Genomic DNA, 23,740 nt, shown 5'->3' on the forward strand with positions numbered 1-23,740 from the left:
CTGTTCTTATTCTATGACACCAGCTATGAAATACCTGTTCGTTTTCTGTCACACCTGCTACAAAATATGAAGGAAGCATCCCATAGCTGAGTATTAATCACATTTCATCTTCCTTTCTTAAGCAACAAAAAATCAGAAAATAAAAATTTTACTGTATTTTCTCAATCTGACAATACTATATTTATAATTACATATGATTATAGTTTTTAATGGCAGCAACCAGATAACAGACCCACCTCTAATTTAGCAAATTTCTCAGCTCGATAGCAACTGTACTCAGCATTGATGAGCTTGACCAGAAGGAATTCCCGAAACTCCGCACTCTACAAGACAAGATGAAGACTAGACTAAACTAGATGAAAACAGTAATAAAAATATGACACAATAAAAGCTCTGTTTACTACTCTTTGGACCGCCAAAGTCATCTAGCTAGACTGACAATACCAACTCAAGCATGTGCACCATATTCCCCTGCCATCTAACACTGGACCAGAGAAACAAACCTTTTTAAATATGGCTGGATTTGGCAGAGGGGGTCCAAAGAAGGGGACATCATCTCGGGCTGTGACTGAAACCTGAAACAACATAAGGGGACAAAAATAAGTATCATAACACAAATGAGACTATCAAAGCTTTCAAACTATGATAGACCTGATGCCTTCTGCATAGTTTATATATCTAAGAGAGATATAATACAGCATCCTGTGCATCCCCGTTTTTGAACTCATTGGATGGATGTGCTGATTTATGTACCAGAGATTCAGTCAGCTAGATGTGCACAGAGCAAGAGCAACAAAAGATTGAACTGTCTGCTTTTTTAAAAATATTTTTTATAATAACCAGATTATTTTTAAAAAAATGCTTCTATTCCACCTGCAAGATTTACCTTCACTAGAAGAATCTTTGTCTATGTGGTTGTACTGACGTATTTTTTTTTCTTTACAGAGAATCCTTGATGGAGATACACTGAGGGGAGTATCTCAGTGCCACTGCCTCTCCGTCACAGGTAGTAAACATGCAAAAGCATTTTCCCAGTAAGAGTTAAGGAAATGCATTGGTTTCATTTGTTTTATTTTTAACATGATCCTACCTGACATACCAATGTCAAAAAGTGACTGTAATGCAGTCCAGCTTTCACATAGTCACTTGTCTCTTCCGAGCTCTTATGTATAATTACATTCCCTGTCTTACAGATACACACACCACCTCACAGTATTTCACAGCTATTTTTCTTTGCCATGTTTGAGATGGAATAATACCATTATTTGCTACTTCATACAAGAGGGAACAATGTCATAACAACTGCAACTGTCTCAAAATAACAACACATAAATGTCACAAAGCCAATGTGAGGTGTGAGTTTGCTGAGAGGAAGAAGGAAATGGTCTCTTGATTTGTTTCACATTTCTCACATTGTACAGCAGCTCCTCTAATTACAAAGCCTCCATCTTCCTCCCAATAGACATCTACTAGTTAAAATCCTGCTTTGCATTTTTAATTTTCTGATTGCAAAAATTGATTCTGTGAAATAAATGCTTTTAATATTCTAATTTAACAGTGGGCACTAAAGCTTAAGTAAATGGAACAAGGGATGGGGAAAGAAATCTTCCAAATTGCAGTCTTTTCTGTACTACAATGCTCTCTGTCAAGGCAGTTAGAGTTAAAACTCCTTTGGAAAAGCCTTTACAGAAAACTCTGCACTGGCCCTAGGGTGCTGACAGGACTATTCCTTCTTCATGAAATGAAGCAGCCCTAGTACATTAACAAGAAAATGGTACTGCATACAGGCAAAGATGAAAACAATAGCTGGAAGGGACAAGTCCAATAACAACCTTCACAAGCTCTTTCTCTTCTCATGAAAAAATCCAGTGAACTTTTGTGCCTTACAAAACAGAGAGCAAGAGAAGTGGAATCCCATGCTCCTAAATCAACACAAGGCTGTCATTTGTCACTACAAACCAGCTGCCCAAAGCATAGGGAACACTGAAAGGTGGTTGCTCAATCACCAACACTCTCTTTGGTGGAAGAGCAGATGGGGAACTTGTTCTAATTTTGATATTCTTGGCATTCCTGTAGAACTCCAAGGCATCATCACCAAATCAAAACCTCTATATAATACAAGACATAGCACTTGGATTAAAATGTTTCTACAATGGAAAATCCATCACAAAAGCAAGTTTCTTTGTATTTTCTGCTCTTTAAGCATGTCTGATAGTTGAACATAAAGTTATATAGACATATATACACAGTCATGTCAGAGAGGGAGGGCCTTTTAACTGGAGGGCCCTTCCCTCTAGCACTTCCCTGCAAGATGAGCATCAGTTCTGGGATCCCCAAAAGCAAGTGTAGCTGGTTCAGATTTCATAGATTAGGCAAACCAGCTGTATCTGACCTGCAGTCTCGGGCAGTGCAAGCTGTGCAGACATGAATTTTACCTGTCTTATATCATATAAGCAAGACAACCCCCACAGTGGGATCAATTGTGCCTCATGCTCTTTGATGTAAGCAAAATTTTTTTGTCTGAACTCTTCTTGTTTCTTTCAGAAATTCAACAGCTACTTTGAAAAACATACAACTGCACTCTAGTTTCATGTGCAGATACTTAAGAAATGAGGATGACAAGTGGCTGAACCTGTACCTCTCCGCAAGGCCCCAAGTGCAGGTTTCCACTTCAAGGATCAAAATCAGTAGAAGTGAATCTACTGATTCTGGTTACCTTGTAGAGAGTGTCCCCAGTGGTGCTGTGAGTGAGCTGAACTACCACATAAGCATGTAGGAAATTAGAAGCAATCATATCAGGGACAAAAGGTGTGCTTTCATCCTGGAAGATGATGGCTACAATGTCATTCCCAATGTGACGCTTCCGCTGAAGCTGGAGAGGAAAAAATAATAAAGGGGGAAGGGAGGAGAAAAAGAGGAGAACAGCACAATGGGGCGTCAAACACCAGGCTGTCTAACATCTCAAACCCATCTGTTCAACCAAACCCCTCATCACTACTTTTACCATTACTCCAGCCATAATTCCAAATATTATGAAGTTAGTCATTCTCCCTTCCATGCAGTCCTTCTTCAAACACCTCTCCTCTCTCAGCCACACTGTTATCACCCTTAGTGCTTCTTCTGATACCTGCTGGGAATCTCCCTCTGTGAAGGGCAGCTTTGTAGACACATGAAACATGATCTCCTTCCCCCGGAAATTTGTATAGACTGACTCAGTGCCTGTTTGACCTCTGGTAACATCCAAGCCTCCTCGGAACCTGAGCAAATCCATACCATGCCATAGGTCAGGCAGTAGAGATGAGAAAGGAGAGAGAAGAAAGACAGTATCAGTAACAGTATTATTAAAGGTAATTTTTAGGAAATCAGTGATAGTGAGGCACCAAATCTTCCCCAAACCAATGCACTGACTGAAGCTGCACAGAGTTTCTGCTGGTGAACATACTAACTTGCTAAAAGCTATGAAGCTAAACCAGGGATCCTCAAAGAAGCTACTTTCTTTGGCATTCTTCTGAGAAACACACTCCATATTTCAGAACTACAGGACTGCCCCACAAAAAGAGCCTAAAACAATATTGTCCCATATCATTGTGAAACAAACTTGTATTTGCACTGTCAAATAAAATTATTCTTTGCTGATACTGTGGGTCAGATTGAGATACCAGGAAAATTTCAGCCCAGACCTAAGCTCCAACTAGTTCCCAGACGTGATGGCTGACAAAAGTATCCACTGGGCTTCCACTCCTGGGATTCAGAGGACATAGCACTTTTCTGAAAGCAGGGCCCTAACAGAGTTGCAGCCTCTAAACACACAGTGTTCCCTAACTTATTCTGGCCTTCCAGCTATGCTGGGTACGCACCCACGGAAATCCTGCAGTTGAATCTTGTCACCAAGGAAATCCAGGAACTCCAGGAACCCCTGACTCTCTACCGTGTTACTGAAGACTTCTTCCTCAGTTGTCTACAAAAGGAAAGCAGAAATCATAAGAAACACAAGCAGTACAAAGAACAGGCAATAATTTCCATGCACAATTCAACCAATAAACATCTCTGCTTAAATGTATTTCCAGTCTGGGCCTCCCATGGTGCTGGGGACCTCTGCCTCAGCCTCAAGCTGCCCTTAGGGTTAGAGTTCAGAGATTCACAAAGCTTGCACCTCCATGGAAACTGGGAGAGGAAGAGGCATGCCAAGGGAAGCATGGCACTGCACCAACATTGCTTCCTCCACATCCTCCTCATTTGGACCATTCATGGTGCTGGGGAGCTTTGTCTCTTCCCTAAGCTGCCATTAGGGTTAGGGTTCAGAGGTCCACAAAGCCTACAGCTCCAGGGACAGTGAGGTGGAAAAGGCATGACAAGACAAGCACAGCACTAGAACAACATCACTGCCTCTGCTACTTTCATTTGGGCCATCCATGGAGCTGGGCATTTCTGCCTCAGCCCCACGCTGACATTAAGGTTAGGGTTAAGCAATTCACAAAGCCTATACTGCTGGGGACACTGGGGCTGGAAGAGGCAGGCCAAGGGAATCAAGGCACTGCACAAACACTGCTGCCTCCACACCACTGCCTCTGGACAGTACAGACCTTGTTATTACATTTAAGCAAAGAGAATTGACTCTTTGTGTTTTGTCCCAGGTACAATGGGATCTGATGGAGCTTACCTGTCCAGGTTTCTGGTAGATGACCCCAAATTTGAAGTTATTGCTTATGACATGTTCATCAAATGCAACAATAAGCTGCGAAGCCTGAGGTAATGAAAACAGAAACTATGAACTGGATGTCATTAGCCAGACTTTGACAGAAAAGTGACGTACAGACATATTAAAACACTATACCTTGGGATAGAGGACAGGAAAGAACCGTTCAACATTCACATCCTCACACAATAGCTGTTGAGTGAGAGAGAAGGAAACAGAAGCATGATTATCATGTGCCCTAGCTTGCTGCAGGCATGACAGTGCAGGCACTATTTACAATTATCTGATAGGAGCCTCTCCAGGCACAAATTCTGAGCTAAAATCGTAAGAGAAGGAAGAGAAGCTAAATGGAGAGGTAAAAGGGAACTATACAACAGTTTGATTGGGGAATAGTAGAGAAAAGGGAAGCGGGAGGACAGAGGTGAAAATAACTTGAAGAATGAGGCCTTAAAACAAACAGGCAAGCATGAATCTCACCTTTGCCATCTGGACAGCATTGGGAAACTCATTCAGACAGGAAATGGGGATTAGGTCATGCTTGGTGCCAGTACGAGTCCTGACACAGAACAAAAAAAGCATTAGAGACATGACTGAAGGGAAAACACAAGTGACACTGTCTCTTTAAAGAAAAAGTAGCCATTTCTTCAGAGTATACTTAAAGCAGTAAATTCCAAAGGGTTAATTTTAACCCTGATGCACAAAATCACTGGAAAAATGAGGTTCTTTCACATTTTATTGCTCATCACTCCTAGTAGGGAGCAGAGAAGACAAAACACAAATGTTGACTCTCTTGCTCCATTGCATTCTTTTCTTTTTTAAAAAAATACTTTGCTTTCCCCCAGCCCTGCCCCAATTTTCTTTCAGAGACATCTAAATGTTGAAATACAATTCATGGACACAGAATATGGGATTCCTGTGATCATACAATGAGGGCTTGAAAGACTGTAAAAGATCTGTTAGAGACAGTCTAGGAAAGCAGATCTATGCAAAGTAAAGGAGGTAGAAACTGGAGTAGTATTTTTCCAGAAAGCTGATAGAGAAAAGCCTCCCTCCTCAGGATTTGTATACTTAAGGAGAAATATTTTTCTAAGGAAGAAGAAATATTGGGCTGCCAGAATACTCTTCAAACCATTATAAACAGGCTATTGAGCAAAAAGTACTGCACATAATAAAATATCTTAATAGAGGAATTAGTACTCATTTGTTCTTCCCTGGTCTCTTCCATGGAGCAAGGCTTTTAGGCTAAGATAAACATTCCCAGGCACAGCTCATAAATGGGCTCTCTCTTTTTTCCAAGATTATTGCTGGCACTCTGAAGCATTCTTTGCATACAGTGGAGGAAGTCCACCAGTGATTCTCTTGTAACTGACTCCTATGCAACCAGTATTTTTCCTCAGTCCTGGACAAATCCTTGTCAGCAGCAACTGTATGTCAGCTGGTTCCAGTAGCATGTTGCCTACTGGAAGTTCATCCAGCCCACGGTGTGGTAAAAACCTTTTCTGCAGCGTGCCTCTCCCCTATGCAAGATCCATCTCTGTTCTTCCTCTAGTTCATTCAGCAGCTCTCTCTGGGTAACGTCCCTCTGTGGAAACCCTAAAGGTTATGGCTGCCCTGGGAAGTTAGGGAATGTTCTAGCTCACCTCCAAGGGAGCCTTAATCTCAGGGACAAAGCCTGGGCTAGGCTATCCTCCATTAGGGAATCCATATTCTCCTAGAGAGCACTCACATGTCTCTAAGTAAACAGGATAAACAGAAAACCTCTCTATTTGAAGGAAGCACAGATACTACACAGGTACTATAAAGATGCATCTGCAAGCATCATTTCAGCTTCCTCAAGGAAACTGCTGAGAGAAACTCAGAGGGGAAGGCAAGGAAAAAAAAAGGCTCAAAGGTTTCTTTGTAGTCCTCTCTAGAAGAAAGACATGAAATTCACACCCACATCTATGCAGAGGAAGCTCAGTGTAAGATGAGAGACACAGCACAGTAACACACAACTTCAACAACAGGCACTGTTACCTCAGCAACAGGCGTAGATTTTCCTGTTTCTCTATCTGTTCATACTTCACAGAAAGTACTAGGTAGCCCAAGGACATATCACTGGAGTAAAAGTTCTGGTGCTCCTGCAAACAGGAAGCCAAAATGCATTGTTTCCAACATGCTTCCCAGAGAAGTTTACTGGATTTCTTTGCATACAACCTGTCTCTCAAGATTAGCTGATTTTTAATTAAAGTAGCAATAGCATGCTTGAAGACATGCATATGCTGCCTTCCAGCCCACTTGATCATTAATGCATGAGCATATCAGTCAGAGTGCATCCACTCTCAATTCAGTTTCTCCTCACCTGTTCAATATCAGAAGGACTCCTGAGAAGGAATAGGATTAGAACACTCAGCAACACATTTTGAAGAAATTGAGTTTCTTGTAAATAAAATTGTATCTTCTGTGAACTTTCCCTGTATTCATTCAGACTCTGCATGACTAAGCAGTGCTCTTCAGCACGTTCAACTGGATGTCATTGTGAGAATTTTCTATAGAAAGAGTACGGATCATTATGCCAAATGGTTGACCTCCATGACTGCTCACATCTCAGGAAGGATGTAGTCAGTAAGTAAACACTTTGCAGGTGTTCTCAGCAGTGCCACTTCTGGAGCTTGAGTGGAGTGTGTCCGGAACAGTCATTCAGTCAAACCATGAAACATAATGCCAACATTTTAACAGTCTCTATATGTAAGTGGCTGTGACCAAACATTTTTTCTGGGTATACAGCATATTCCAATGGCCTACACAGATCAATATATATTGATATATAATCTATACTGATATATAACCTCTGATCTTAAAAGGTTAAAGCCTTTGGCACAGGATGTGAATGGAAACCTGTAGCACAATGAAAATACTACACAGATGGAATCATGCAGAAATGCTTTGATCACTCCCATTGTCCTGGTGCACAACTTCTTTATGGCCAGTTTTCAGAACTGGCTGCAACTAAACTCTGACCAAAGCACCAAGACTGAATTTATGCTTTCAGCAAACAGTCCAAACTTAATGGATTTGAGGTTTATAAGCAGAGAGAAACCAATGAAAATGTCATGCACGGGATCCAATTCTCTTTGGATTAGATTAGTATCTTAATCTTTTGCTGATAATGAGAACTTCTGTTGAAAGGGGCAGTAGTACATTTCAGTATTTAGCCTCAACCCAGGGGAGTACAGTGAGATTGGTATGGTACTTCTGAGCTAGCAGTGATGAAAGTTGGGGTCAGACTCCTTTGCAGCAAAGCAAAATAATAATAAATAAAACAAAAGAGAGACTCACAAAACCAAAATCATCTCAGCTACCCTACAGCTGGCGGAATTATCAGTGCCTCCTCATGCCTTGGGACCACAAAAATCAGAAGAAAGTCATACAGCAATCTGCTGACAGTGGATCAGGAATGTGCCCACAGACACCTGCAGTGCAGAACAGTTTAGGCAATAGAAAAAAAATGAAGGCTTTCTTTTAGTATCTTTTATAGACCCATCTTGGGATTTTCCAAATACCAGATGACACACCTCAAGATATCCAGCTGGATTTCCCACTTGTGGTTCTGTAAGAAAAAGCAGCTCTGTCTACTCACTGAGAAGTCAGATGCTCCCAGGAGATAAAACAGACTTCAGTGGGGAGCTTGACTCCCAAATACCACTTGTCAACTGTTTCACTGAGAAGAGGCACCAACTGCTAACTTGCTTGTTGATGTATTTTCTAATGATGGTGTTACCCATCACCAACTTACCTGAAAGATACAATCAAAGTACTCTGTATATGTTTGTGTGTGTGCAGATTCTGTCCTCATGTATATCAGTGGGTTTATGCTGTTTGTTTTGTAGAAGTGATCTCCTCAGCCTAACTACGAAGTGTTTGCCATGGTCAAATGAAATGGAAGAGAGAGATAAAACACTATCCCCTTGCAAATAATGAATGGGCTGTTCCACCATCCAGTCATTAAGAATCAAAGACAGAGTCAATCTGACAAGATGGCCAATAAAGTCAGTAACCGGGATTGCCAGATTTGGAAGGAGGAACACAGGAAATACTGTATAAAAGCATCCTCATGTGTAACACAAAAGTGGGACAGTAAGTTGTGTTCAATTGTACAGTCAAAACTTGCACAATTTGGAACACGTCCTGTGAAAGGAATACTCCAGACACAATAGATTAATAAGAACTCAATGGGAGCAAAAAGTAATTTGATCCAAAATGGCTGCTAGTCTGTCAGTTCCTTCCTCAGCCTTTTGTCTAGAAAATACAGAAGCTCTATTCTGGCTCTGGTGGATTGCAACCTCTCTCAATACACTGGTAAGACTCCCTTTTGCTGTCTACATAATTTTTTATATTAGTCATAGCTCTGACTCATTGTGAAATAAATGATAAATCTAGTGAAATACTCCGATATCTCTGCGGACACATCCAACTTGAAGTTTAGAGATATAAACCAAACCTCTCTTTGAAACAAAAAAAAGGAATAACTAAGACTACAGACACTACTCTGAACCTTGATGTGAAAAATGAAGCTATTGAACTTTTTTAAGTATTAAAGATATCATTGTTTTCACTTTCTCTCCATGACAGAAAAAACCTAACAGGCAGAACTGCCCTGCCACTGACTCACAGGCAAAAGGTTTCATGGCTGATCAAACAAGAGGGTCTGAAGAAGATAATGTGTAAGTAAAGAGCAGCAAAGAGGCAAACAGAGCAAGATGGCCTTCAGCTGCAGTGTTCAAGTTACAGAAGTCCAGTGTCATCTGTCACACAAGTCAGTGACAGTGACTGAACTTATCTGCACACAGGGAAAAAAAAGTTGAAATCAAAGGAAGCCACATAAGACAGTTTATTTCTTCTGACCATGATTTTCAGGATACTAACGGATTTTGGGGATGTGAACAAGAATCAGGTGCAGTAATTACTGTGACCAAGGGCAGAAAGACAGAGTAGCTGAGGAACAGGCAGATTCAATGGACATATTCAACGGTCAGTTGAAGTCTAGAATCAAACCCCATAAACGAAAGAAGTCATATGCTAGGGCAGATGCCCAAGATGGGCTGTTAAATATGGCACAATGCCAACAAAAGTCAGGACTAGAAGGCAGAGCAAAAAAATAGGAGCCAAAGCCTGAGGTTAGCTGCAGCCAAACCTAACCCTGAGCTGCAAAGACCAGAAATCAGGACACCTTTTGGTGAGACATCCAAGCCAGACCGCAGCAGATTTGACACACTGAGATCTCAGTGGTTTTGGGGACTGGGCTATCAGCTCTGCAGGCAACATAGCAAGGCAGAGCTGCACAAAAGGCTGCAATCTCCATAGGGTAGTGGCCACCAGGATTAGCAGAGGTCTTAAAATATCTGAATTTTTGTCAAAGCTACTTTGGCTGTGTAGCTTGATCCTGAATGCAAGTCTGGGTTTTAAACTGAGATCTGAGTAATCATATGTGTGTATAAACCTATAATTTCCTCATTATGATTTTCTTTTTCGTCTGTGATTTTCTTTCTCTGTAAAAACACATAGGCAATAGACGGCAGACACAGAGTCCTTCAACGGACAACAGCTGTCCTGCAGTTAAGAGATGAACCATCAAAAGGCTTTGTGGTTAATACTGAAGATACTCAGTGGTGACAAGATACCCTGGAGCTGAGATGACCTACATAGAGGTACAAATTTGTTCAGCCACAGAAGTGGTATCTGTAACATTTAATGCAGTCTGAAAGGAAGGTCTGGATTTCAAACAGATCTCTGTAAAAACAATTAAGTATCTTCCATGGGTTCAAGGGAAAAGACTAACAGAATACAAAAGGAGTGCTGACAGTTTGCCTGAGAAGTTATAAAGCTATTAAGACATCTGCCATCTGCAGCAACAGTACTTTAACCAGCACAAAGAAAGAAGAGCATAATGGAGAAATACATGATCACATATGAATGCATAGCAAGAAAGCTGCATGGCATCAGCACTGCCAGCTTCAAGTGCTTGTGAAACTGCACTTCTTTCTTTGAAACTGCACTTCTTTCTTTGACTGGCAGTTCCAATGTATACTTTTATTAAATCCTTCCTGGCTTCAGTCTATGTCTTTATTATAGCTTTGAAAAACAAAGTAGACATCAAATTATTCCCACAGTATAAGATGAAAGGTTTTACAGCCTTCTTCCTACAGGCAGAATAAATCTTACAGTGTAATTGCCATAAAAAAACAGACCAAGATGCAAAGAATAGAAACTGAGCTATAACTTGTGTGTCCTAGCACTTTTTCTTGATGGCTGTTTTAAAGGGACTGCTACAAAATGTCCTGCAAAGACTCAAAAAAATAGTTCGAGTTGATTGATCTAGATATGCACGCCTACAACCCAGACATGTATATTAAGTTTGTAATACCACACAATACTCTAACATCCCATCTTTTTTAAAGGATATTCCCTAAAAACTGTTTGGCTATCCTCTCCCATCACATGATGCTTCTGGACTTTTCTTCAGCTAAGAATCTTTTGCCATTATTCAAAGCTTGAAAGAGACTTGTCTTGACATTGCTGAAATAGCCTTTCCCTGTTATCAGCAAGAAAAGGACCCAACACATACAGAACCAAAATCACTGGTATCACAACCTTTATACTGAAGGAATACTCATCTAGAGGAAAAGCACTGAGCTCCCTCCTTATGTAAGTTTTTAAACCATGGGTAAAGTTTTCTATCCATGGGAAGAGTTTTCTGTGACAAAAGTCCTGCTCACCTTGTTCTTTTCTGACACTGGCTTGCTCAGAAAACTTGCATGTTTAATTGAACATGGACACACATTCATGTCAATTAAGGTAAAGAACAAAATGCTGAAAGAAGTAATACAGGAGAGAGTAGATTTTCTGTAATACTGAGGCACTGATGGTTGCAAATGCAAAGCCTGATGATATAGGAAATCCTGGATCTCATTTGGAAGGAACAATGATGATATGGTCCTGGCTTAAGCAGGAGTATGGACAAGATGAGCTTCAGAGGTCCCTTCCACTCTTAACTGTTTTGTGATACCAAGTCAGCAGTGAACCCTACAATCATACTGAAAAAAATCATACCCCAGTTTGCCTCTCACGCTATCTGGCTCTGGAAGTGTTCAAGTACAACTCCAAATTTACCATGACAGAAAAATAATTACAGTTGGCATACTGGAAGCTTCCAAAAGGTTACAGGATAAATGCCCATTAACAGATTGCACAGTAGATCTGTCAGTCTTGAAAGGAAGTCCATGGGAAGGCTTTCTTTTTTTACCTAATTACTATCAATTACCTTAATATCAGTTTTCAGTGTTGCATACTGCACAAGATCATTCAGATAAGCACAACTAGTGCTGGGGACCTGCTCAAAGCTCCACCAATTCCTGTTTTTGAACTTACTGAGGAATCATTGAGGGAGATCACTGAGTAAGATGCAGCGTGAGTACACCTGTCAAGCTTTCCTATGTCCTTATGGATGACCTGAATCTCAGAAAAAAATCATGGGTTGTCTCACTTGTTCTTGATGGCAAATACCATCCTTAGATCCAGTCTGGTAAGCAACCAACTCACTAAGTAGGCCAATGCAGATGGGCCTTATTGGCCAGCCAGCAAACACACACTTTGAAACACCCACTTATGAAACCAAGCTCTGTTTCCCTATGTGTCAAATTGGAATTTTTAAAGTCCAGGAAGAGTTAGCACAAAACTTACTTAAATCAACAACTATAAAACACACAGTTCAGTTTCATCATACACATTCTACAATGACCATACATCATGGAAAATGGACCATTTTGCTTCCTACTGAGGGGCTTGCACTGTCAGTGCTGAAGTCCTCTCTAGAATAATAACATTCCATTTCCAATTTTACTACAATTTTTTTCCCCTTCTCATCCCAAGGTTGGTAACTGTACAGGAGCCTCAAAATAGCTTCTTGACCAACTGTAACCATTTCCTGTCCAAATCCTTCTTTCCTATTAGTGCATGGGATGATGCACATTTCACAAGGGGACAGGACCAACTCAACACACTGCAGGCCATACCAGAGTATATATCTTATTCAAGGCATTGTAAGGAACTGAAATGGAGCAGTTATTACAGTCATGTCTAAGTCCATCACAAAAAGCCCAAGAAACATTTCAGTCTTGAGGTTGGGTGGGAAAAGAAGGCTCTGAAGGTCACTCTTACCTTTCCCAGAAAATGTTTGCGATACAGCTTGGCTGTAGGGTCACTTTCCAGTTTCACTTTACCACTCCAGGGAAAGGGCACATCAGACAGAGTTGGACTCAAGCTGGAGAGGTTGTGGCTGGTCCCTTCAATCCAGTAGCCCCCAAACTGTGGTAAGATAATGAGTGGATATGGCCACCCTTTTTGTAAAACCTATTCAGAAGGACAGAGGGCATCAAAACTGACAGACCAATAGCCTGGAAGGTCAATAAACTGAAAAAACAGCAAAGTCCAAGAAAAAAGCAGCAGTACTAACTTACCTCATGGATGCTGGGGTAAGGAATATACTCCTCTTCTGTCTGAAATCAGAAAAGACTATTAACAAAAGTATGTGGTATCTTTTAAAGTGTTATGCTGTTGTGATGGTGCAAGCTGTGCCCTCAGCTTCCATTCTGCCCAGGTCATCTTTAGAGTTTTACTTTAGAATTCAAGGTTAGACTCCATTTCCAAGGTCTCAGCATTGTAACATAGAACTCTGAGAACAGTAACTTTTGAAGTCAGATTTTATCCACCTTCCTCATTGAAACTACACAGAATACAGGCATGCAAAATGAGGACATAGCCAAACTATAGGCAAATTCTCTCTCTCTTTCCTTCCAAAGTGTTAGATAGCTGCTGCTCTTCTGCAGACAGAGATGACAGCAGGAATTATACAGCGAGATTGAGGTTGTGTCACCTCCATTGCTAGATCTGTGGAGTACAACTGCACATTGCTGAGGTATGACTGAGGAAACAGGAGCAGTATCTGAGCCACTTTGGATGCAGTTGGATGCCCCTTCCATCACCTCTAAGAGTACTGACTATCTCTGACAGAATTGGGCTATATCAATTCTCAATGGGATTCTTTTAAAGGTTATTCCAAGAATTATATCAAGGCCAAGTTTGATTTTAAGGTTATTGGGCCTGAGCTGAGACTGAAGAAATGGAGAGGAAGAGTTGAGAACTTAAAGATGGGAATCTGTTCCTACTGGCCTAATACTGAGCAGAACAGACCAGCTCTCTAGGAGCATCTCTATCAGTCCTCAAGCAGACTACTGAAATAAATGCAATCTGGTTTTGTGGACATCATTATAATTCTTACATTGAATACATTTAAGGAATTACTTAGGCAAAACTAAGGCTGTCAATAATAAAAAACACTTACTGAAACATTAAATTAGAAAAAGAGAAGTGTTAATTTTATTTCAGCTACATAATTTCATCCACTAAGGTGAATGCAGCAATTAGGAAAAAAAATAAAACTAAAAAGGCAAGTCTATCTGTGTTCTTGGGATGTTTGTAGACTCCCTGTTCATTCCAAGGTGAAAATACACTACAAGCCAGGTCAGTAATTATCTGCCACTCTCAGCAATTTAGGAGGTAACAATGACTTGGCCTGACCTTGAGAGGAGCTGGAAGGGAACATCTTTGTTCATCCAGACGACTCCCCTGGAAACATAAAGTCATAGACAGTGAATCCTATGTTTTAGCATGTCTGTTTCACTTACCCTCTGTGTCTTTCTCCATATCCTCAATATGCACATTTTGTCTTTCTATATCATCTTCTATTTTATGCAAGCTTGGAAGTTTGAATGAACAGGAGCAATAAAGCCAGGACTTGGCTAGTCCCCTAGTTTGGCATTAAAACTGTAAGGCTAAACCCAACCTTACATCTCTTAGGAAGCAGAAAGCTGGCAGATATCAAAAGTAGTCTCCCAGACTGATTATCTTATTTGATTCTCTAATCTCCTCTAGTTGCTTTATTTCCTATCCCAAGCAATATAAAAAAAAGTGGAAGAGGTAAAGACAGAACACAAATAAACAGTATTTCCAACCATTCACTCCTGTTCTACTTTTCCCTCTCCCTTGAAGATACTGTCAGGCAAAGCAAAGAGAGCCTCAGAGCAGGGTTCAGGGAAGTAAAAAACACTTGTCTTGAGTGTTAAACAAGACAACCTTTTCTTATCAAGCAGCTTATGTGCTTTGTCACCATCCACATATGGGAACAAATCCAACTCTTGGAGGTCAGACAGAAAATCAGAGCTGGTCTCCATTCGTACATCTCAATAGTGCAACAGACTCCTGCAGGCAGCAAGAAGCCACAATGCAAAGCCATGTACATCTGCTTTCCCAGGCACCACTAATGCAAGGTGGGTTGGAATTACAGGGCAAAAGGCTACTGGATAGCTAGTTTCTTCCTGAATCAGGAGCTGGCATCCAGACTTGATTCACTTTCTTAAAGCTATTCCATCCTCTGCCTTCTCACCATAGCAAGGGAGCACACAAGAATAGGAAAGTTTTATTGAGGATATCCCCAACACAGAGCAGAGGCCCGGAACAGAAGCCAAAAAGATACAGGGGTCAACAGGCCATAGTTTCAGTGGGCATCACAGACAGAAGAGTAAGAGACAAAATTTGCATTATCAGACGGGAAGATGAAGACTAGAATTTAAGATGAAACTTTCTCTTACTCACAGTACCATGAGTATTCAAGTACTGCCACCTAAATCTTGTAACTGTCATACTGGAACATGATGCTGAGACTACACTTTTATACATCAGCAGCAGCTGCTTAATGCTGTGGCTAATCAGGGATTTCAGAAAGCATAGGCAGCTCTCAACTTTGTTGTGAAAATAAGCAGGATATGATTTGTAACAGCTATGCCTATGCACGTATTCTAGAGTGGAACTAGCTTTTAAACTAGAAACTGGTAGAAATAGGTAAATCTCAGAGGAGCTCTACAGTGGAAACTAAGAAGGCTCAAGACCAAAAGTTTTGGGTCAATGCTCCAGCTGTACAGGGAGCAAAAACTGCTAGCGTAGCAACAACATTAACATTAAGCAAGAGCAACCTTATATTAAGAATTATTAATAATCAGGATTCTCCTTGCAGGACCAACAAAAGAAAAAAAAAGAAAGAAAGAAAGAAAAAGATCCCAAAGTATCTAATACACATAAAAACGAGGCTTTGGAAAAATGAGAAAACTTATTAAAAGAACATAAAAATGAGCCAAAAAAACCCCTAAACCTTCATGAAATGATGAGGAGACAGACTTTGAGCTCACATCAAATGTTTAATACCTTTAAAAAGCACTCAAAACCACCAGAATTAAACCAGTATGGCTAAGCTACAGGGTAAGTGAAACTAGTAATAGATGCATGAGGTTTGAAGATGAGTTCAATCACAAAAAGGAGTAGTAACAACAAATTCTAATTGGATAAATATAGAAACACAGTAAAGCAACCAAGGAACAATCAGCACACAACATAACAGCAAATCAAATTATTTTCCTTAACTATTAGGAGCAAGAAGCTTGGCATAGTATCTACACAGTGACACAGGTTCAAACTATAAAAGCTGAGCTTTAAGACAGTTACACCACCACCACTTTCCCACCTCCTCCACCAAAAAAATAAATTTCATTTGTATTTTCAACAAGGAAGTTTAAACAAACACCAGCTTGGAACCTTCCACAGGGAAACTTCAGAAGACCTGTTTCAAATTGTTATGCCAGTATACAGCATTGACAAAATGAACAACAAACTACCAGGACATAGTGGGCTGTGAAATTAAGACAAACAGAGGCTGACAAGTGATCTTTATCTTTTGCAGAGGTAGTAGTAGCCATTTTGCTTTTGGGGAAGTCATAAAGGTGAGAAAGTCAAGTGCATGAAATGCCAGTGCAAAAGGATGTTTTGTTGATGTGATTTCAAGTTTCATTTGCCAAGGTATTGAGTTGGGACTCGTGAGGAAGGCTACGTTCTGAAACAGGAGTTTCAGGAACAGACTGAGAGTCCTGTGCACTATCAAAACAGGACTGAAACAGGAGGGACATACACAGGTACAGACACAGCCTTCTAAACAAACTGTGGAAAGTACTGGGACAAATTTACTGCACACCATGGGCTTTCTGCACATGGAAATGAAGATTGGGAAGCTGCAATTTTCTGATATGTCTCTCCCCTTCCCTGACATTTTTGGCAGACCTGATAACTAAAAAAACTTTCCAGTTGCAAAGGTTGTCCTGGTAGGAGACCAGTACCTCAGCAAGGCCTCAGGGAAAACTTCCTGGGCTGCTGTAAAGGTGATGCTGTTGTAACCTCTACAGAGGGTGTAGGAATGTACCAGCACATTACATGACTCTGCACTGTTAACAGAGCTCCTGGTAGCCTGGGAGTAGAAGACATAGTTCTAAATCTACCAACCTCTCCTTTAGAGCAATGCTTAAAATACTGGCAAATATCTAAAGCAGCCCTAGGCTGTACAGTCCAAAGCTCTATTTTACAGGGTAGCCAGGACTGCAGGAAACTTACAGCATAAGGTGTTGGAAGTGCCAAAGCATGGGCAGAACAACTTGGTTAGGATCATTGTCATTCCTCAAAAGGGAGAGGCATAAGCTACATCAGTCTCAGCCACCTGTTGAGACTTCCTTCTGGTTTGGTCCAGTTTGGCTTTCGGCACTGCATTAAGGAAAGGCTTTGCCTCACTGTTTCCCTGGGTAGCATCCCAGAGACAGCATCAGTCTGGGAATCTGATAATCCCAAGGTCTTGTACAGGGGAAATACCTGGCTTGAGCAGGATGAAAGAATGAATGGCATAGAAAAAACTATCCAGACCCAGAGTCAGGTCCAACATGGCATAACAATGCTACAGTCAAACACATTTTTACTGGGGAAGAGCAGTGCCTTGAGGGGACTAGTTCAAAGCAGACAACTTGGATACAAAACGGGATACAGGAAACAAACATGAAGGTAGTTGTGAGAAAAGAAGACTGAAGAATATGCAGAAACTGTATGAATGGAGAAGAGAGCTGGCGAGAAGCAGTTAAGTGAAGAGGGATTGGCTATACAAACACGTGAAGACCTGAAAAATCTGCTTTTATTGGCTAAAATAAAATTACCTGGTTTTCAGCTGCTTGCACTGCAAAGCAATGTAGGAACAACATATTACTAAGTGCCCTTAATTAAGTATTTGCTGTGACTTCACTACATCTGGAAGTGTGGAACAAAGTGGCCAGTAGTCCATTTACTTCCAAGTAGTGACTATTTAAAATTTAAAAGGGAAAAAAAAAGTAAAAGAAAAAAAGACAAACTTCTCTTCCAGGTCTCGGGGATTGGTTTCAGTTCAAAGAGAGAGCACAACTTTACCTGTTAATTCATCACACGTAATGCAAAATGGCTATGCTAATTGTCAGTCAAACAATTATAACCCAAGCCAATTGTTAAAAGTACTCAAAAATCAATTCTATCCTGTAGCTTTGCTGTTCTTTTACAGGAGAAATGTTCAAGTCTCCTGCTTTGCTTTTTGCGTATTTTGACTGCTAAGGAAAATCCCAGATTTCATTTTCAAGACTGATTCAACAAATCTAAAGAAATGCAAAGAAAGAGAATGCAAAAAAACCCAACAAAGAATAAATAATAAATTAGTAAAAATATAAAGAAAGATAACAGCAAATATTAAAACAAAATATTGGGGGAGTTATTTCTTTTGGAAAACACCTCTCTTCTTTCAAAAAACTTCTGTCATGCTTAAACAGCAGGCATTAATTCTCCTAGTGCATGTCAGATGACAAAACAAGCTAAATTAGAAAAAAACAAACCACTACACAGTCTTAACAATGAGCTAAGAAAACAACACAGATGCAAAATTAAGCAGTCTGCATATGTTGGAAATTCTCATCAGCTCCCTGTTATCGAACTAAAAAGGTGCAAATCCAGTCAGAGATTTTTCATATGGCAAACTGGGAGCAGAGAAACACTGAGAATCTTAAGCAACAGTTGTCCAGTAAGAGACATCTGCTAATGACTTCTTTATACAGATTTCAAAAGGCCTGGAAAGGACTGTCATATCTTTTAACATGTGCTTGAAGTGAAGCAGCACTGCATGCTCAACTTACTTGACAGCACAATGAAATGAGACAGGCACACTCACAGAGTTTGTTATTCTAAATCACTGAGAATACACCCCAAACATAGTTTGAATGTCAGTACAGTAGTTGCAAGGCCTATGGCTGTCTGTACACGAATATACAGCAGACATACCTTCAGCCCCTCTCTCACTCCTCCTTTGTAGTCTGAGAAATACTTCCTCAGCCTCGTAATTCTATATTCAGCATTTTGCTGCCACATTTCACCTCCTCATCTTTATGGTCCCACTAAAGTCTTGCATTTTCCTCATATTCATAATTTGATCACCCAAATTCCAGAAAAGAAGTTAATTGGTTTTGATAAGTTTAATTCCTGCACATAATAAAAGTTAGGAGTTATGTGAGATGTTGTATTTTACATTAGGTCAAGGTTAACCACAGCATTTTAAAGCAGGTGCACCACTCAGAAAAGCATTGGTGATGCTCTGAAAACAGATAATGTGAAAAATTTAAAGACTTTGTTGTTAGGTATCTAACACATATAGCATATTATTATATTACTATTTCTTTATTTGATAGAGCAAAAGGGAGAAAAACTCAACTCTGCCCTATTTTATAACTTAATATATGCAACTAAACACACAGATTTCCATGTAAGAGTTAAGCCAGAGTCCTTCTTTTTAAAGTTAAAGATGGGGCCTACAGTAGTTATTTATTAAACTGTTTGACCTTGCTAAATGCAGTTAGGTTAGCATCCCATTAATCACCTGTCATTAGTACCTGCTACCCAGGAAAAAGACAGTTTCCTGAAGAAAATGACAGAGGTATCTTAATGCAATTTTAATTTTTTTCTCAAAATCACACTTCTGCAAAAAACAGACACAATTTTACAACCATCTGTGTCTATTGCTTTCATCATGTTGGTTGGAAAAACGAACACAGAAATACGCTTTTGAAATTCCACTGAAGAGCAGGTATAGGAGCTTGAGCCCAGAAGGCCTAAACATTCCGCAAGCCCAAATTAAAGGGTATTGGGAGTGAAGTGATAGGACAAATAGCAGCTGATTTTTTGTTTGGCTACAAAAAATCAAAGAGATCCCAAAGCCTGACAGAATTACTTCTCCTTACCTGCATTTTTTCAATCATCTCAAACAAGTCCACAGTCTGTGAAAAGACAACAGGGGAAAATAATTGAACATTTGAAGAAGCTAACACTATCTTCTGTGGTAACCCAGATATTGAAGGAGCCAACAGCTCCTTCCATGTTTTGGCAAAGAAACTACTTGCTCACTGAAGACCTAATGAAATTGTTCTTCCAGCATGGACAAAACAACTGGTTGAACTGTCTCTGGCTTGTGTTGCAAAAGCCTAACCTAAAACCTGGTCAGACAAGTATCAGGAATTTCTCTTGTTCAGTGGGTCAGACTGACTTGACACAGTATGGCACAAGAACTGGTTACATAAACAAGTTTAGGATTCTTACAGAAGTGGGCAACTGTAGCTGTAAGACATGCATGCACATGAGCTTGATTTCAGTCATTCCCTCTGCACACATAACTTTTGTCAAAGCACACTCCAACCCTCAGCCAGAGGGACAATGACTGCTTTTACCTTGTTGGGGACAGCCGGAGTGAGGGCACATGAAAAGCCTTCTGTGGGAGAGTCTATAACATCACTGAAGCACTGCACAACCTCCTCAGACCTCCTGCAACAGACAAGAGGCAGAAGGGGGAAAAAAAAGGAAGAAAAAAAGTTCTAACACTTAGAGAATTTAAGACACCAGCGCTTGCCTGCAGCGTCTCCTTTACCTTCTGCTTACTGTTCCTCTCCCCAGAGTACTTCTTACCTATGAGGAAACTGTCAAGCTGTCATTTCCCGTGAGAATCCCTGAGATGTCTTAACTTACCACTTACCATCTGCAAACATCCTGGATATAACAGCAAAAATCTTCTGGCCCTGACTGTTCTGTCTCTGTTCACACACAATATTGTCCTCACAACTGTCATGTATGTGCCAAATGATCTATCTTTGCCAAGTTCCTCTTCCACCATGGATTTGCAGCAAGCTAAAGACTCGCAAGAAGGTCTCACAAGAAGCTTTGTGTTCAGATCTCATAACCGTATTAAAAGAGATGAAAGTTCTGAAATATCACTGAAATCAGCATCTAAAGGACAGTCCCAATTGCCACAACCTGGGTATTAGTCTCCAAGACAGGAGCATAACAGAGATGGCATGAAAGCAGAACTGATACACCCTGCAGGAGAGATGCAGGCATGGTTCTGTGTTACAACTGCTGGTAAAGCCACTGTGGAGATTAGGTGGGCTTTTGTTTGCACACCTGCTACGGAAAATATATTATTACTATGGGCACTGCTGGAGAGGTATTGTGGACAAACAGCAGCAGCACTTTATTTGATTTCATAGAAAAGAAAATAAAAAGCAACACAAATAATGCACCATAGTTAAAAAGACATACGTACTATCCCTGTGCCACTGCACTACAGACAGTCTTACTGCCAGCTGCAGCTCTCCTATTGTTACTTAATAACTTTCCATGCCACTCACAGTTTTTACTAGCAGTCACAACTGGGCTTTAAGCCATGGTAAAGGCCATATAGGTGGGGCTGGGAACAAAGCACAGCCTTCTAATGCAAGCAACAAGATTCATTCACTCTGTAAAGCAATCATGAATATGTTTGTTATGTGGTCATAGAATCACAGAAAGGTTTTGGTTGGAAGGGACCTTAAAGATCATTTAATTCTCACCCTTCTGCCATGGACAAAGACGTCACCTGCTAGATCAGATTGCTCATGGCCGCATCCAACCTGGCCTTGAATACTTCCAGGGATGGGGCATCCACAGCTTCTGTGGGCAACTTACTCCAGTGCCTCACTACCCTCTGAGTAAAGAATTTCTTCCTACACATCTAATATAAATCTTTACTCTTTCAGCTTAAAACTGTCCCCCTTGTCCTGTCACTATCTGCCTGGTAAAAAGTCACTCTCCATTTCAGTAAGCCCCCTTTAAGTACTAGAAGGCTGCAGTAAGTTGCCCCCAGATCCTTTTTTTCTCCATGCTGAACAACCTCAGCTCTCTCAGCCTGTATTCACAGGACAGGTGCGCCAGCCTTCAAATCATCTTTGTGGCCTCCTCTGGATCTGCGCTAACAGGTTCACGTCTTTCCTGTGCTGGGGATTCCAGAGCTGGATGCAGCACTGCAAGCGGAGTCTCACCACAGCAGACTAGAGGGGCAGAATCACCTCCCTCAATGTACTGGCCATTCTTCTTGTGATGCAGCCCAGCATACGTTTGGCTGTTGGCTCAGGTCCAGCTTTTCACTCATCAAAATCCCCAAATCCCTCTCTGCAGAGCTACTCTCAATGAGCTCTTCTCCCAGTCTGTATTCATGTCTGAAACTGCCCTGACCCAGGTGCAGCACCTTGCACTTGGACTTGTTGAACTTCTGAAGGTTCTCAAAGGACCACTTGAGTTTGTCCAGGTGCCTCTGGTTGCTCGTTTCCTTCTGCTGTGTCAATTATATCACTGAGTGTCATCTGCAAATGTGCTGAGGGTGCACTCGATCCCACCATCTATGCCACTGATAAAGATATTAAAGAGCACCAGTCCCAAGACAGAGCCCTGAGATACACCACATGTCTCTAGCCATATAATCACCACATAATGCATATAATAATCATATACTGCAATCAAGAATTGCTATCCTCTAACTATTAGATACACAAATGCTACAGCTTCCATGCTAAGAGTCAGTATCTGTAAGTCATGCAGACTCTTGCTTTGAAACCAGTGGCTACATTCCCTGTTGCACAGAGGTACAACATATTTCTGTAATCATGAAGCTACCAGATCTATTGCAAGCTCCAAGAATCATAATGCTCACCACTACTCTGACAATTCACAATTTATTTCAGTGGCCCAATGGTATCATGTAAGTTGCATATATGCTCATCCACACAAAGTAACACAATGCTTCCAATCCCACATCCCAAAATTCAAATGAGAGAGATCTATGTAATGCATCTAGAGATTAAAGGCATAAAATATCTGGGAGGGGAGATGTAGGAGTTAGTCTTGACAAGCTCAAATAAATATTGAAATAATTTGATAGCAAATGTGTTTTAAATGAGTATTAATATCATACTAATACATGCTTTATTTATCATCTTATTCATTTACTGAAGCATGTTTGGGATGAGCAAAATTTATGTCCAAAGCAGTACATGAAAGATTTTCATTGTTTCTTTTAAAAACCGAAGTTTCTGTTCTTTGAGCCCTAAAAAATTAAGATGTTAATTTAATAAATTCTCATTTTCAGGGACAAGTGTACTAGTTGAATTTTTTGTGCAACTGGAAGCCCTGGGGGCCTTGTTGCACACTACAGTGTTTTCTTTGGCATGTCACTGGGATGAATGCTGAATCATTCAGTAAAGAGTTAAATACACACCTGCATCGTGGACATCTGGCAGCTCCTACGTGAGATCTGTGCGACCAGAACCAGCCCTGTTCTCTCACCGTAAATTCATCACTACACTTTGGACTGACTGGAGACCTTTGTGCAGCAACTGCTCCTTTACTGTTGAATCCTAGTACAGTTCTATTGACAAAATGAGTCCAGCAGATACCAAAATGACCAGGCCTATCGTACATTTCGAGATGTTCAAAATTCTGTAATTATCCCAGATTAGGAATGTGCCAACGGACTTTGGAAATCCAGGAGAACTACTCAGATATTATGTTATCTTTTATAAAATACCATAAAAACGTGAGGTCATTATAACTATTACTTGAAAATCTACTTGTGAACTTTTAACTTCCAGAATGAAAAACACTAAGTTTTATGACAGAAGGAGAAAGAACGTACTTCTTTTCAAATTGGAACTTCAAACTCTTTGGCCACAAAAATGAAAAATAAAGCAACTGCGAATGAAAAAGAAAAGCAAC

At 40.5% G+C, this 23,740-nt stretch overlaps 1 protein-coding gene across 17 annotated transcripts in view; it reads right to left on the reverse strand.

The window, feature by feature from the left end:
* Positions 1–23,740, reverse strand: part of LOC139673144 (rap1 GTPase-activating protein 1-like) — a 50,640-nt gene that overhangs the window by 21,857 nt on the left and 5,043 nt on the right. For 13 of the 17 annotated variants that reach the window (XR_011698077.1, XR_011698076.1, XR_011698078.1 and 10 more), the window contains exons 2-15: positions 20,389–20,482; positions 19,906–19,941; positions 14,312–14,359; positions 13,192–13,230; positions 12,893–13,084; positions 6,713–6,816; positions 5,174–5,252; positions 4,835–4,888; positions 4,661–4,744; positions 3,858–3,958; positions 3,128–3,257; positions 2,717–2,872; positions 504–575; positions 237–323 (exon numbers count right to left, since the gene is read on the reverse strand). Coding sequence is in view for 14 of the 17 variants with exons in the window: in XM_071558271.1 (XP_071414372.1) it covers positions 237–323; positions 504–575; positions 2,717–2,872; positions 3,128–3,257; positions 3,858–3,958; positions 4,661–4,744; positions 4,835–4,888; positions 5,174–5,252; positions 6,713–6,816; positions 12,893–13,084; positions 13,192–13,230; positions 14,312–14,359; positions 19,906–19,941; positions 20,389–20,482 (1,276 nt within the window). In the remaining 3 variants the exon portion in view is untranslated. Of the gene's footprint in view, positions 1–236; positions 324–503; positions 576–2,716; positions 2,873–3,127; positions 3,258–3,857; positions 3,959–4,660; positions 4,745–4,834; positions 4,889–5,173; positions 5,253–6,712; positions 6,817–12,892; positions 13,085–13,191; positions 13,231–14,311; positions 14,360–19,905; positions 19,942–20,388; positions 20,483–23,243; positions 23,311–23,740 lie in introns of those variants that run through there. The other 4 variants (XM_071558344.1, XM_071558252.1, XM_071558319.1 and 1 more) reach the window with 4 other exon arrangements.

Source organism: Pithys albifrons, chromosome 1, assembly GCF_047495875.1.
Source record: "Pithys albifrons albifrons isolate INPA30051 chromosome 1, PitAlb_v1, whole genome shotgun sequence".
In the NCBI taxonomy this organism is placed as follows: domain Eukaryota; kingdom Metazoa; phylum Chordata; class Aves; order Passeriformes; family Thamnophilidae; genus Pithys; species Pithys albifrons.